Raw genomic sequence first — 13,753 nt, 5'->3', positions numbered from 1 at the left:
TTTACGTCGCTGCCATTTCTGAATGAATCTTAATGATGAGTCTTTGTTTGTAAGAAGCTGAATAAAAACAACTGGTTCTTCCAGATGTTTCATCTCTCACCCAAAAGGTTGTGTCTAATAATATTCAGAGGATTATTTCTCCTGCAGCAGATTAATGGGGAACAAACTTATCGAGTCAAACTGTACACGTGCACAACTCTGAAAGAGAAAACACATTACTTAAAAGGAGTAACGTTTTTCTTTTCCAGTCTTTCCAGTTAATTTCAGGTCTGACTGATATAACAAGAAACTCGATGCCTGTTTCATACTGTGACAAACAAACTGGTCAGTGTCTTTGCAGCTCCATACGTCCTCTTTTCTTTTGCCTACTGACAGCTTCTGTGAAGTTTAGTAATGGTAATAATGTGAGAAAGCAAGAGGCGCTGTGGAGTAAAGGCTGTGGAAAAGGTGTCCAATTATCCCCAAACAGACAAAACACCAACAGATGATGACTGAAACCCACCCTGAGGCCAGTAAGACAGCATCTAACTGCAGAAAAACATGCAATGCATGATTTGTTGTGTTGGTACCATAAACGTCCACAAGAGCAAAATAAACATGGTAAACAGCAGTGATGGTTTGCATGAGAAAAAAAAAAAAGAAGACAGACTACAAATCTGTGCAACTAAGCATGAAAAGTAAGATGCTGATTACAGCGTTGTTCATCAGATCTGTTTGATATGTCTTCCTGCATGCAGGTGTGTAAACTCACGGGATTGAGGTGCAGTATTTCCGAAGCAGGAAGTTGGAAAGCTCTTGCAGGATGGGCTGGCTGTGCAGGGTGACAAACTGCTCCCGGCAGACCTGTCGGGAGGAAGACGGAGCAGAGAGAAGTCAGACTGATCAATAGGATGTTCAGACCAGATGATCGGGTGGACGATGGATGGAGGTGAAAGGGAAAATGAAAAGGAGACGGCAAGCACAGCTCTGTCACCAGATCTCTTTACTTCAGTGTTTGTGCATTAAAACTGTGTTGATTGCTAAGAAAAAAAAAGACTAGCAGGAAGATTTTCACTGCTGACAAAAAAAAAACTTTTAGTCATTTTCCCGGCTGGTCATATTTTATGAAGATGACTTTAGTAATTACAGACAAATAAAAACAGACCTGAAATAAAAGGATTTTGTGTTTTTTTTTGTTCATCATTTGCTGTGTTGACGTGACAGTGAGCTCCAACACATGGCTCAGAACATGTTGCTGCAGTTTATCAAGTCAACTTCATTTACAGCAAATCCTGCATTTTGCACGGCAGCATTTTTATCGGATCAGTGTAAAGTCAATGTGAACGTTCACATGATCAACTTCTATCCAGCGATTTTGCAAGTTTTTTTTTTTTTTTTCAAACTGAAGTTGATTTTTATTTTTTTATATCCGCATCCAATAGATCTATAATCAGCCAATCAGAGAAGGTGTTTTGACTGATAGATCACAGCTTGTGAGCTTGACTGGAGTCGCTTTTGTTACCATTTCATTTAAACTTTGCATCATCATGGCAGTGTCTTTCTTATTTCACCTCTGCTACTTAAAGCAAGCCGCTAGCTGCAACCCAGCGCCTCTTTTTGTCTTGTCTGTTTCAGCATCGTGGTTTGATGTGGAATCATTTTGCCATCTTGTGAGTTCGTCTTAGAATTTTCATGATTTATCCACAATTTCGAGCCACACTTTGTGTGCAAAGACAGAAACGTTGATACTTCACCTCCAAATTATTTGCAATTTCTTGACTTTTTTTTTTCTTGACATCGGTTCCGCTGTGTAAAGGCCTTTAAACAGTAAAACCGTATTTTTAAGTTAGTATCTCCATCAAGTTTTGGAAAATTGCCTAAAATCTCCAGAGACAAACTGGTAATCACAGTGACATCCTTCATGGCTGAATAAAAACACAGTAACTGTGTCTGCATGCAGGAAACCAGTGGTTTAAATCCACAGCTGCGCCTGCATCAGCAGAGCAATCAGGGAGGTTTACCTGAGCTTTTTCATCTCACCGCCTTAATGATTTATGCAGCTTAAGTAAAATTTCCCTCACAAATTCTCAATGATTCTGATGTGTTTGTGCATCTCACAGCGAATCCTGCTCAGGATGACACTCCAGACAGGCTGCCAGTGTAGAAAATGAGGGAGATAGAGATGAGGAGACGGATCGGTTAGCATTAAACCGAGGCTCTGTTTCTATGTGCTCAGATGTTGACTATGATATCTGATAACCTTCTCCTGTGCTGCTGTGTTCAATTACCTGTGTAATGAGGGCGGCATGCACTCACACATCAAGAGAAGAATATGAGAGAGGAAATGTAGTGAGAGGAAACTGCTTCATTGGTTATAACATCTCTAAGATTGGGTGAAGACGTAAGACTGTGGCTGCGCTTTGGGGCTACATCTATGGAAAATTGGAGCTTTGAGGTAATTTGATCCATTTCATTCTACGCTATGTCTCAGTCAGGGGCAGGCAGTCATTTATTCAGCACAACAGGCTCTGTCTGCTACCTGCAGCCTGGAAATGCCCCAGGCAGGGAAAGCTGGAAGCTTTGCATTGGTGGCATCACTAACTAAGCAGGAGTTTCTGTTGTAAAAGCACAAGTCCGACACGCAGCACTCGAGGTTTCATCACCTGCATCGTCTGTGTGAACATTAACGCAAGATTAGTTTCTAAGTGCTTCCAAAAAACACACAATTCATTTATTTTGTGAAGAAAAACTCAATATCAAGTTGAGACAGATCAAAGCTCTGAATCACACAGGTCTTCTTTAGATTTATTAAAAGAAAAGATGGGATGATCGGGCAGGATGGAAGCAGCTGTGAGCTGATGATAGGGATAAGGAATGGGGAAGAAACCAGGACAAGGGGGGAGAAAAGACAATGCCGTGATGCAATACCTTGTTCATGGTGTCCACGGTGACAGCGTGAGTCCAGAAACAGTCATGAACTGAGACAAATGTCAGTCCAGCGCTGTGAGGAGATATAAGGAGACAATGTGAGGGGATGATGAGGGTTCATTTGTAAAATGCCTATCTAACAGGATAACTATATTTAGGATAAGGCGGTCCCCTCTCAAAGCTGTTTCACATCATGCAGTCATATTAGCACCAACTGCTTTGCTGAGTCAGAGCCTACCTGTAGCAGAAGAGAGAGGTCAGCATCATGTGTGTGGAGTCCAAAGAATGGATGAAGTTAGGTGGAAATGCATTTTTCTGTTTAACTGTGTCTGGTCGCCTAGAAAGGCACAAAATACCAAGCAGAGAAGTTAAAGACAAATAAACGTTGACTGGACTGGACTTTCCATGAAGACATTAGATCATTCTCCATTTCCTTCTGCAAATACTGCTTAGTTATCACCGTTTCTGAGCTTAAAATCCATCATTCTTAACAAACAGATGATAAAATTTCACAAAAATATCTGAGTAAATCGGCTCATTTATGAAGCAAAAGATGGCAAACAAAAGCAAAAGAAAAAGACTGGAACAAAAGGTAAACATGACACAATCAACGGCATTCTTCACTGCTGCTTTTAGCTCCTTTGAACCTTTTCATTGGGACTCCGTGTGGGTCAGACATTACTGCAGTCCATTTTAAAATAATTAATCTTTTCACTCCTGTCACGTGCTGTTGGATTCAGCCCAACTGAGAGACCTAAGAAAATCAACTCAACCCTATATTCCTGACATGGAGTAAATGCTTTAGTGATCCAACTGTAAAGCAGGATCGGGCCTCTATCATGCTTTAAGTGTGCATGTACTTTATTTCATTTAATCGCTTATAAAGAAACCGCTGTATTACTCGGATACAGCTGTGATTTGCCTGTTCTTAGAAAATGATCCCATGCCGTCACTTGTGTATGTTTTTAGCAAAGTATTTACTCATGTTTTTATATTTATTAAACTACTCATTACACAAAGCATGTGTCTGAAGATATATCACATTCATATTCATATATCTTCTCATGGCCTCAGATAAAGGACTTCTGTCTGTTCTCATTCTTTTAGATCTCAGTGCTGCAATCGACACCACTGATCACAACATTCTGCTACAGAGGCTGAAACATGTTATTGGGATTAAAGGGACCGCATTGGGCTGGTTCCCGTCATATCTACCTGATAGATTTCAGTTTGTTAATGTAAATGATGAGTCTTCCTCACACACCAGGGTAAGTCATGGAGTTCCTCAGGATTCTGTACTTGGACCAATACTTTTCACATTATACATGTTTCCTCTAGGTAATATCATCAGGCAGCATGGTATAAATTTTCATTCCTATGCAGATGATACTCAGATCTACCTTTCCATGAAGCCAGATGAAACACATCAGTTTCTTAGATTACAAAGATGTCTTACAGACATCAAGACCTGGAGGACTCGGAATTTTTCTCCTTTTAAACTCAGACAAGACAGAGGTTGTTATCTTCAAGCCTAAAAAACTTGTGCAAAATTATCTAGTTATGTAATTAATCTGAATGGGATTGATCTGGCATCCAGTACCACTGTGAAAAATCTTGGAGTCATTCTTGACCAGAACTTGTTATTTAGCTCACATTTAAAACAGGTTTCTGGAACCGCCTTCTTCCACCTGCATAATATTGCAAAATATTTTCATGATTCTTATAGTTAGGATATGAGCATCTCCTGAGTTGGAGTCTGCATGTACGTGACCCAACTGTCCAGTTATGCTCTTTGCTCTTATAGTTATGGGTAGTCCAGCCAACCATTGATTATGTGGCAATGGGGATGTTACCTGATGCACTGAGAAGTACCTTGGTCGATTTATCTAATATATTAATGTATAAATATATGCCAATATTGCCGTCTCCAACTTATTTCTCCTTTTTCCGCAGGTCTTCCTGAATAAGTGCAGTTGTACATGTTGATCTGTCTTTCCTGTCCTCTCCACCCCAACCAGTCAAGGCAGATGGCTGCCCTCCCTGAGCCGGGTTCTGGCGGAGTTTTCTTTCTGTTAAAAGAGTTTTTTCCTTCCCACTGTCGCCGCGTGCATGCTCAGGATGGCGGATTGGATCAAAGTCATGATTCGATGCAATCAGTTGGTTTCTACTATAGGATATTAGGAATTGGCTTGAAATGATGTGTATGTAAAGTGCCCTGTGACAACATTGTTGTGAAGTGGCGCTATACAAATAAAGCTGAATTGAATTGAATTGAATTGAATATAAATGCAACTTTGCTGCTTGTGCTAATGGAAACGGAAGTAAGAAAGCATTACCCTGAGCCTGTGCCATTCAAATCCTCTGGGCTGCCACAGACCAGAACGTTGGTCTAATGGAAATGCAAAGAGAGCTGAGAGCTCAAGCTAAACCCAAAGCTAAAACACAAACACACAGGCACATGCCACGCCTGTCTGTCACTCCTGTTTTCCGTCTGTCCGATTTATTTTTGGCTTGGAAGTGTTAGACTTTTATCGAAGTGCTTTTAGTTTGGCTGTTCTGGGAATGAGCAGCGCAAAAATAAGATTCTCGGATATTTCTTTGCAAGAATTCTCAGCAACCGATGCATATAACAAGGACATTCTTGTTTCCTTTTCTTTGGAATCCCTCACACACACATAGACACAACACATATGCCAGAGGTACTAAACAGGCCCACTTTTCCTTATACATCACACAAACTGCTTTTGCTTTTCCCATTTAATGCATTTGGTTAGACTCTGATAATCAGCTCTTCTCTAAACATAAGAGGGAGAAGGGAGGGAGAATGACATAATAAAAGATGTCATTACACCTGCTTTTACTTAAAAAAAAACCTACATTTTGGATTATTCTTTAGAGTATATAGAGAACCTATGTGTGTAACTACTTCTTTGAGTGGATCTGGAAAAAAAAAAAAAAAAAAAAAAAAAAAAGTCATGGGGATGGTGTCGCGTCTTACTCAGAATGTCAAACTCTGATGTTTTCACTGACAGTAAACCTCAAATTTCAGGCACAACTTTTTCCTCTCGCTTAACTTGCAACTTTCTCTAACCTGCCTCTATGGTGGTTAGTGTTTCATATTCATGCAGCTGGATTTGTGGTGCACTGTAGATGTCAGACTGAAGGGGACAGCTGTCAGTCCCCATCATCTGCATCTCCGGGGCTCTAACTCTGTCATTCCTCGACATTCTACTTCTGTCACTCTTTTGTCTCGTTTTGCCTCTGTCCACTTTTACATCTTCACATTGCCTCGTTCTTTCTCTCCCACATATTTTGTATTGCAGACAAATATTGCAGACAAATCCATATCTAAAAGACATGAATTATTTGTAACATAAACAATGTTTAATTCATTAACACTAAATCCTCTAGAAGTATAACCGCACTGGGGTCTCAGTTCCTTGTTTAAAAAAGTGAATAAAAGAATAAAAATCTACTTTTGATGCATAGATTTAAACAAGCCTCTTCAGGGTCTGAGCAGGAATTAATGAAAATATCTACAGGTGACAAGGTTTTGGTGTATCTGATGTGAACATGACAGCCTGAAGAGAAATTTACTTTCAATATACATTTGACTGAAAATGTAACACAAAATCAATCCCAACACAAAAAAAAAAGACTTCCAGTAAACACTTGTTCTTTCACCTTGTATCTTCTGCTCTTTTCACACGTCACAAATATCAAGCTAACCGGTGGCATTTCAGCTCAGAATGTTAGTGAGTGCCATGACAGAAGGAAGAGGGCAACACTACATCTAACAGCACTGCTACGATAGTGGAGGAGTGGAAAAGGGAGCGATCATATCAGCAGGAAGACTTACTCTTTTGTGTCATGGCTGATCTGGAGGTTTATATATTGCATGGAACTCTTCAGCTGCAGAAAAAAACAAGACAAAGAAACAAGCTGTTTAGTAACCTAAAAAACATACCACTAAAATTAAATTAAAAAAACAAAAACAAAAACATTCAAACTTCAACATTCAATTTATGATGAATCGCAGCTTCTGAATAAAAAAGTAGCATATCTGTGTAGCACAGTGCAACTAATTAAATAATTATTTCTTTCCAATTGCAAAATATAAAAAGGAAAACAGTCGTATAACTTCATTTTCACCAAGCTTGGAAACAGTTTTTTTAAAAAAAAATAATTCTGGAGCATCAAAGCTTACTTAGCTTCAAACAACAGATATCAAAGGCTCAAGGACAAAATTGTATCATGAATTTGTTTTTCCAACATGCTAAATAGTTTCTTTGAAAGAAGATCTTTAAAAAACGAAAACCTTCTGTCCTTAAGAGCATCCATTCATCCATCCATCCTTATATATGGGTGTCTTAAAGGAGAAATACTACAGTGCAGGACATTTGCACACGAATACACCTAAATTGCTAAGCAGGTGCAAAGTTATACAAGCAAAACCTTTGGGGATGTAATCAAAGGGAGAGTCCTACCATGTTTGAGCATTTGAACATGGAAGGCTGCTCTCAAAGAGAAAAACTATGCTCATGGTTAAAGACACTCATTTATTAACACAGATGTTGTAAACTTTATGAAGCAATGAGTTAATAATACTTATTATTAATAATTATTATGCTAATAATTGTATTGTGTTTTTGTTCAGAAGTGTCCAAAGTCGGTCCGTGAAGAACGCTGTCCTGCTTGTTTTCAGTGTATCCATGCACCGAAATACCTGACCCTCATTAAATGGATCCAACAGCCCATGAAGTTCTGCAGACTAACTCATTAATTTAAGTAAAGTAAGTTGGTGCTGGGATATATTGAAGAACTTGCAGAATTGTGGCATTTGAGGACCAGATCTGAATACCCGTTTTTGTATCCGATTTAGATATTTGGCCAGAGTCCACTACAATCAGGGGGAACAGGTCCCAGTGGGCCCAGACCGGTGAAGACCGGCTCCAACTGGCACCGGCCGCCCAGGGCAGACAGAGCCCCAAGAGCCCAAAAGCACCCCCCACCCCCACAGGCAGAGGGCCCAGCCCACGCCAAAGCAGCGCCAGGATCTCCAGACAACCACTGAGCGGCAACCAGGCCCCACCCCAGCGCACCGGCCACGCTCCCCGGGCACAAGACTCCCCGTCAAACCACACCCACACACATACACACACCCTACCCACCCCATCTCTTACACACACTCCATCTCACACTCCCCTAACCCCCTGCCCCCACTCACATACTCCCCCATACACACCTCATAACACAACCCCCCTTACAAGCTCCCCCTTAACATGCACCACCCTACTCAACCCCCATTCACACACTCCCTTCTTTATCCACACACACACACACACATTCCCACCCCACCTCCATTCACCTACTCCTCCCTACACACGCATACCCCAACAGACCCCTCCACTGACCCTATATGTGCCCACACCTCCCACCTCCTCCACCCACCTCTACTCACCCATACACACCATCAAACAGCCCCCCCATCCCACCCCCACTTACATACTCCCCCTTTATTCACGCACACACCCCATTGCGCACTCCCCCACCCCACCTCCACTCTACACACACACCCCCCTAAACCATCCAATCCATCCGCATTCACACTCCTTCTTATACACAAGCACACTCCATCATACCCACACCTACCCCATCACACCCCCCTACAACCAACATACCCCCCACATACACCCACCACTCCCCCCTAGCCCACCACCCATTCACTTTCCTAAATTCCTTCACTCTGATTCCTCCCCTTATCAGGGCCCCGATCAGGGCCCCCACAATTACTGCCCACCACTCCCAGCGTCCCCCCACCATCCCACACATGCAGCTGACCTAAAACCCCCCAGGGCCAGCAGCACTCCCTTCTCAACCAGGCCAGCCCAGACCCAGGTCCACTGGACATCACTTTGATGGCCTTTCTCACCACCCAGTACAATGTAGCCACTTCCCAACGCCCTGTTTGTGTGTGATGGAGAGTGGGGGAAGCCCATTCATAGCAAATAGCAAAAAGCTCCATTAACCCTTACAAATGAAACACACCCAACCACAAGTCCGAAACATTATATGTTTTTACATCTTTTATAAGTCATAGAGAGTCCTGAACTTTGCTCTTTATGTTGGTCCCTTTTTATTACACTCTCTCCCAGGCAGGATGTATACTTCTTTCTTGAGCTTTGAGGATCCAAGCAGTCAGCTGCCAAACATATGTAGCAAGCCAGTCTTTCTCTGACCCCTGGAGCTATGCCAGGGTGGTAAAGACAGGCTACTATCACCTCAGAGATACAGCTGGAAACAGGCTGCCTACACCTTGTCAATCTAAACACATCACATTATAGTGTTTACTTTGCACTAATCTACCCAAGTGCTTCTGATACTCTGAATACATTTTTCTTTTATCACTTAGAGAATGCTTCTATGATGCTGATGTGTCCAATCTAATTTGAGTGGTGCAAATACAATTATCTACACTGTGAATAATCAAAGTATTTTCAGACACCATTATCGTGGTTAAGAACTAAATTAACCCACTGCATTATGAATGAACAGAAAATGTGTTTCTTCTTGCTGATTACACCGGACTAATTTTCACCCATTTCTTATATTTTGAGGTCATATGCAACAAAGTGTCTTACAAATAGACAAATGATGATAATAAATATGTATTAAGCAGCATGGTGGCACAATGATGAGTTCGGTTTGCACATCCTCTGTTTGTGTACTTTTGGAACAAGCAGGAAGACAACTGATCGACAACTAAATAGCTGTAATATTAAAGTTGTTTCTGTGTGGGGCCCACTTTATATTTCATTACACAAATTAGTCCTCCACCACTACCACTAAGTATTTATCGGAGATCTTGTCCACAGTAAGCATCAATCATAGCACTCTCAGTTTGGAAAATTCAAGCCTTTCGCAGTGAATGAGCTAAAGCTAAAAGCTAACTTGAAGGGGGTCATTAGAAGAGCAACATTTCCATAATCTGCACAGTGATATGTTTTGGACATTCACACAATATGATTCAGTGCTAGACAAGACCCAACTCGACATACAAGACTATGTGGGAACTATGAGCAAGTTGGTAGAATTATTTACAGCAGAGTCTGAGTTGTTAGATTAAGTAGGAGTTGCTGTAAAAGATGCAATTTTTGCATTTCTGGTGGCCCCCCCATTAGTGTAGCTATTAGCTTTAGCTCGTCTTCAAGGAAGTCATCTTATTCTCATCGCTGTTGTTTCCTGCTAATGCACAACTCTAAGGTGATGCTGTTTACTTGTTTTTGGTCTCTAAATGGACATACTGCATATTTACCATTCAGACAGCCATTTAGAAGAACGCAAACATTTCATGTAGCAAGCTCTCTTGAGTGCTGTAAAGCTTTTTAACAGGAGTGAAAAATCTTGCACTCCTTGATGGGGACATTAAAAGGGAAAACTACACACTTCAGCAAAAAGTACACAGTACTATTTCAGTGATTCTTGTCATTGATTTTTACAGTCAGCAGTGACAAAAAGGTCAAACCCCAAGCATCAATACTTCCTTCTTGTAATGACATCATGAGGTGTTTGGAAACAGGTCCACCATTGTATTGATAAAGTCATTGAACATCTCCTTGTCATGTTAACTTTTAAAATACATAATTTTCTGTATCCAATCTGCTCAGAAAAAAAAAATTTCATTTGGCAGTTGTGGCAAGAATATGGTCTTTAAGAGCACTCGTGTTTATTTGTAAACCTAATAAAAGAGGCCCAAATGTAATTTAAAATATGACTAAAAGCATGATTCATGCACACGTGTGGGTTATACCTTTATTACTCCTTTATTAAAGAGCAAATATAAGGTTTGTAGTGGATTGCCGGTGTGTCAATTCTATCTGAAACTGTTTCTCCAAACACAAAACAGGAGCTTTCAATGGCTGCAAACACTCCCACAACAGCAGGAGAATTAAAATGTCTGGTACAATGTGGGGGAAAAAAATGGGGGTCGGTAATGTGAAACAACATCAACCTCCAGGAAACACGGCAGGAACAAATTATCGCTCTATTCTTTCCACAGGAAAGGAAATCTTTTTCACAACAAGAAGTCAGGTAAAATACACTCTACAGGAAGAAGACAGTTCATTATCTAAGTAATCCCAAGCACACTGTGTGATGTCATCGCTGTCTATGGTTGCCTATAGCACTGGGTCACTGGTCTTATCATTTTCAGCCAAATGCAGCAAAGCTGATTGAACAACACTTTGCTGTACAGATGCACCAAGAACCAACATAAAGTGCAGAACTAATCCAGGAGCAACTGGAGGAAAACAAGTGGAGTATTCTGCAATGGAAAAGTCATCAAGCTACACTTCATTTCCTGAACATAAACTAGACATCGCTTTGAGAAACAATGATCTACACACCACAGTGTGCTACTACATATTACTTCATTTCAGCACGAGTAACTTTTGTAACAGGCAAGGGACAACATTTTAATATCAAAAGATTTCATGTTTCTGTTTATGGCACATTTGTAGTCATATCTGTAGTTTAGTTTGATTTTATACTGAAAAGATTACTCATTCTATGCATGGAAGTGCATTTTCTGTGGTTCTGTTTTTTTCCTTTTTGTTAAATAAAAAGTCTAGACTGAAATGAAAACTTTCTCTAATAATAACAATAATAATAACAAACAAACTAACACTAAGTGACAGGTGCTATGGTGCTATGTGGATGGTGGAACTTCCATTCAGCTTGGTGGTTTTAGTCAATTAACAGAATAGATTCACACAGTCATTAGCACAGTAGGATAAAAGCCCTATTACTTTCTGCCATGGCTGGTGAAACATCCATCATTGCTTGAGGAAGACTGGTGGAAGGAGCCTTCCTTTCTCTCTAACATCAACTCTGTGGATCACAGCTGTGGATGTGTCTTAAAATGTGTGTGTGAAAAGAAATGGCACCATCCTTTGATATGAATCATGAACTGCCATGCTGGAAATGAGTTCACTACAATACACCGTAACCCTGTTCATTATAATGCATATGTGTATCTGTGTGTAAGACCTGATTGAAACCCTGCCTGTGATGGATGAAACCTTGGCTTGCCTCGCTTTGGAATATAGGATCCAATAGTAAATCACCTTTTAGCTGCAATGCAGAGGGTCAAAGATATAACAGCTATAAATAATGGGGGTATCCCCATTAATCAGCTGATGCTTGGTAACACAATGTAAAACATTTGAGTGGCATCACCTGCTAATACACATTTCAGGATCACCTGAGCTCCTTTTTCAACGTTACGACATAAACCTTGTGTCTCAGAAGGCTTAAACTGACCTTTTCCAGACTCATTTCCCTCCAAACTTTACTCCTTTTTTAGGGTAGGGGGTTGGATGTCCTTGAAACTAAAACTACATAGATTAGTTCAGCTAAATGCCACAAGATTCTGTGAGTTCAACAAAACAACCTGCTGAATAGCTCGTCCATGTTCCAAAGCACGAGGAGGCATGGAGGGCATCGCATCGACATTTAGAGATAGGAAGCCCTCCAGAATTTGAATGGAGAGCCATTCAAAGGAAAAGACCGTATCCTCTATTTATAGAGTAAAAACAGTAGTCTTGAGAGAAAAATCTGACATAGGTGCTTCTGTAAGCATTATGGATGGATTAAAGATGACAATAGAGAGCCAGAAGATCATAAAAAGAAACAGAACCACCAACCAGATTTGCACGGTGACCAGAAAGACTTAACATGACAACAAAGAGATGTGACAAGGCTGCTGAGATGCTAAAAGTCCACCTGCAAGTTTGGGTCTTGGTCTTACAAAGAGGATTTTTTGTGCATGAGTGGTTAAACATCCAACACCTAGTAATTCAGCCAAGATTTGTGTGTGGACTTGTTACATTTACATTAGCTCTCGAGGTTTATGAAACATTTTTTTTAATAATCTATCAACTGCACACTATTTTTGGATTGCCATTGGCAACAGATATCTACTGCATTTTGCTGTTTTCTACTGGAAATAACTACTCTGGAAATTAAGCAGTTCCCAACTGTGGAAACAACAAATTGTCACTGAAATCCAAAGAAACTCAATTGTTTCCACACAACGGACGTCAGATCACAAGCTTTTAGTAATGCTATAAACACGCAAATCCAGTCAAATCCAGCTGATGACTCTCACACGCTACCATCCGTTGAGAGTGAGATTTCACCAAAGCCCTATCTGGAAGAGGGAATAAAAAAATAAACAATGAATCTGGGCCAGTGACCTCTGATTGGATTAGCATCTCCCAATCCTGTTAGGCAGCCTCCCTAATGTATGCCCATGCTTCATTCAGCTACTCTGTCCGACTCTAATTTCCTCACCTTCCTTCAGCAATGGAAAAATCCTTCATTATACTGGTCAGCATTTGTATCCCATCTCCATGCGCACACTGAAAACAACCAGTAAACAAAAAGTGCAAAGATCCATACACACAGCTGTTGTGTTCCTACTTCAGCTGCTTTCACTTATCAAGCTTTGCTTCCCTTTAACAGTGCATCACTGTTCATCTTTCCACTCGATCTAGAGTCTAATTACCAACGACCCTCAAAGAAACACATTGGCCTTGGATTTAAGAGGCAGAGAGGAGACTGGGAGATTGAATTTAATCCAGCTATGCTTAAAAAAGGTGACCTTTCTGCAAGCCGGTTTCATATTTGTTGCTCAGTGATGCAACTGGATTAGAGAATTATTGCAGAGGATCATGAAAGTTATCTGTCAAGCAGAAGCTAAAGCCTCATTCAAGTCTCAATCTCTTCATCCATTCATTTGTTTTCAGGCCTTGGAAAAAGCTCAGCTAATCAACTTTCTCGTCCC

The 13,753-nt window shown here is 40.7% G+C and overlaps 1 protein-coding gene across 1 annotated transcript in view; it reads right to left on the bottom strand.

Moving 5' to 3' along the window:
- polrmt (polymerase (RNA) mitochondrial (DNA directed)) overlaps positions 1–13,753 on the bottom strand; it is a gene marked incomplete at its 5' end in the record, with an annotated part of 51,055 nt that overhangs the window by 3,158 nt on the left and 34,144 nt on the right. The window contains 4 exons of the mRNA XM_079245755.1: positions 752–843; positions 2,908–2,980; positions 3,146–3,244; positions 6,767–6,819. Of these exons, the coding sequence (XP_079101881.1) occupies positions 752–843; positions 2,908–2,980; positions 3,146–3,244; positions 6,767–6,819 (317 nt within the window). The remainder of the gene's footprint in view (positions 1–751; positions 844–2,907; positions 2,981–3,145; positions 3,245–6,766; positions 6,820–13,753) is intronic.

Source organism: Telmatherina bonti, assembly GCF_933228915.1.
Source record: "Telmatherina bonti genome assembly, chromosome: 8".
NCBI lineage: Eukaryota > Metazoa > Chordata > Actinopteri > Atheriniformes > Telmatherinidae > Telmatherina > Telmatherina bonti.
Note: the sequence above shows the minus strand (reverse complement) of the source record. Positions and strands in the feature narration are given on the sequence as shown.